Genomic DNA, 1762 nt, shown 5'->3' with positions numbered 1-1762 from the left:
TAAAATAAAAATTAGCTGGATGCGGTGGCATGTTCCTCTAGTCCCAGTTACTTGAGAGGATGAGGCAGGGGATCCCTGGAGCCCAGGAGTTTGAAGCTGCAATGAGCCATGATCACACCACTGCCCTCCAGGTTGGGTGACAGAGCAAGATCCTGTCTCAGAATTAAAAAAAAATTTTTTTAAATAAACATATAATTTGTGTTTAGATTAATGAACTAAATTTTATACATTTAATATGTAAATAGAACTATATGAAGGTGCCATTTTTCTAGATTAATGATGGTCAAATATATGCAATTTCATATGGTCCAATCCAACATATATGAACCATGTAGCAGTAAAAAGAACAAAGAATATAATATGTTACCTCTCTACATGAGGACATTTTGGTTTTAATTGTTTTTGTTATTCATATTCCCAATGATTCGTTCCTAGGTTGTTCCAGTAGTTTCATCTTTTTTTTCTCTTTTTATTTTTAACTGTAAACTGGACAGAGTTGCCACATTTAAGGTTAAATTGACCCCACTTTGCTCTTTAGCAAGAAGGTCTCGACTGGCTTTTATATTTGATCTGTTTCTTGTCTTCTAGCTAGTGGCCTCTATTTAATTGTGAGATAAACTGTCATTTCTGGTTCTCCTGTTTTCATTCTGTTCTGGTTGGGATGGGTGGTAAGAGCTGGGATGGTAATATTCCCATGACAGCTGTTATATGACCTTTTTTTATGTTTTCTCTAGAATAATGACTCTGATTCAGCATCTTCTTTTCTTTAAGCCATGATGCCATTTTGCATTTAGTCAATTTATCAGAAACTAAAATGTTGCAAATCCCCAAATGTATGAATTTTACAAATACTTTTTTTCCCTCATATAGTAAGGTATAAACAAATTTATGAAAAACAGAAAACAATAATTCTGAGTTTAGTTTTGGATCTTGGGTTGGCTGGGCATACTCACTAGCTAAGTGTTTTTCACATACTCATCTTGGAGTGTGCATGATTCATATCCATATCTTAGCAAAATTGTAAACCGCTATACTATAGTACTTAGGTCTTTTTGTACTCTAGGCTTGGGGACTCTAAGATTATTTCACAGTGAAAAACAAGTGTAGAAGAAACACAGCAAAAATACGCCTTCAGTGCCTTTTCTTAGCTATGGTCACTATCATATTGCCAAGTATTATAAATTTGTATTATGGTTTTTAAAAACATCCCCTCTTCTTTTCTTCAGATAAAAATTATAGGAAGGCCCAAACTTGCTGCTGTGTGTGGACATTTTGATTACTATTATGCTCAACTTGATATGCTGAGGAGGAGAGCCCACAAACCAAGTTATCACCCTATTCCTCAAGAAAATACTGAGGTTGAGGATTACAGTCAGGAAGAGAGGCATGGCCTATCCGCAATTCAATGGTAATGTTGTGGTGTAACTTAAGCTTTGGTTATATGAAAATGTATATTAACATTCATTATTCTGAAATCCAGATTTTCCTAACACAAATAATCCAAGAAGAACTTTGCAAATCTTCATTTGAAACACATAGTTCCCTTGACATCTTTCTTTCTCTCTCTCTCTTTCTCTCTCTCTCTCTTTCTTTCTTCTTTCTTCTCTTTTTTTTTCTCTTCTTTCTCTTTCTTTCTCTTTCCTTCCTTCCTTCTTTTCCTTCCTTCCTTCCTTCCTTTCTTTCTTTCTTTCTTTCTTTCTTTCTTTCTTTCTTTCTTTCTTTCTTTCCTTCCTTCCTTCCTTCCTTCCTTCCTTCCTTCTTT

At 34.7% G+C, this 1762-nt stretch overlaps 1 protein-coding gene across 1 annotated transcript in view; it reads left to right on the top strand.

Annotated features, from left to right (window-relative positions):
• NEK5 (NIMA related kinase 5) overlaps nucleotides 1-1762 on the top strand; it is a 52810-nt gene that overhangs the window by 31473 nt on the left and 19575 nt on the right. The window contains 1 exon segment of the mRNA XM_037732549.1: nucleotides 1227-1408. Within this exon segment, the coding sequence (XP_037588477.1) occupies nucleotides 1227-1408 (182 nt within the window).

This window comes from Cebus imitator, unplaced genomic scaffold (assembly GCF_001604975.1).
Source record: "Cebus imitator isolate Cc_AM_T3 unplaced genomic scaffold, Cebus_imitator-1.0 Scaffold453, whole genome shotgun sequence".
In the NCBI taxonomy this organism is placed as follows: Eukaryota; Metazoa; Chordata; class Mammalia; order Primates; family Cebidae; genus Cebus; species Cebus imitator.
This window is presented reverse-complemented; position numbering and strand designations above follow the sequence as displayed.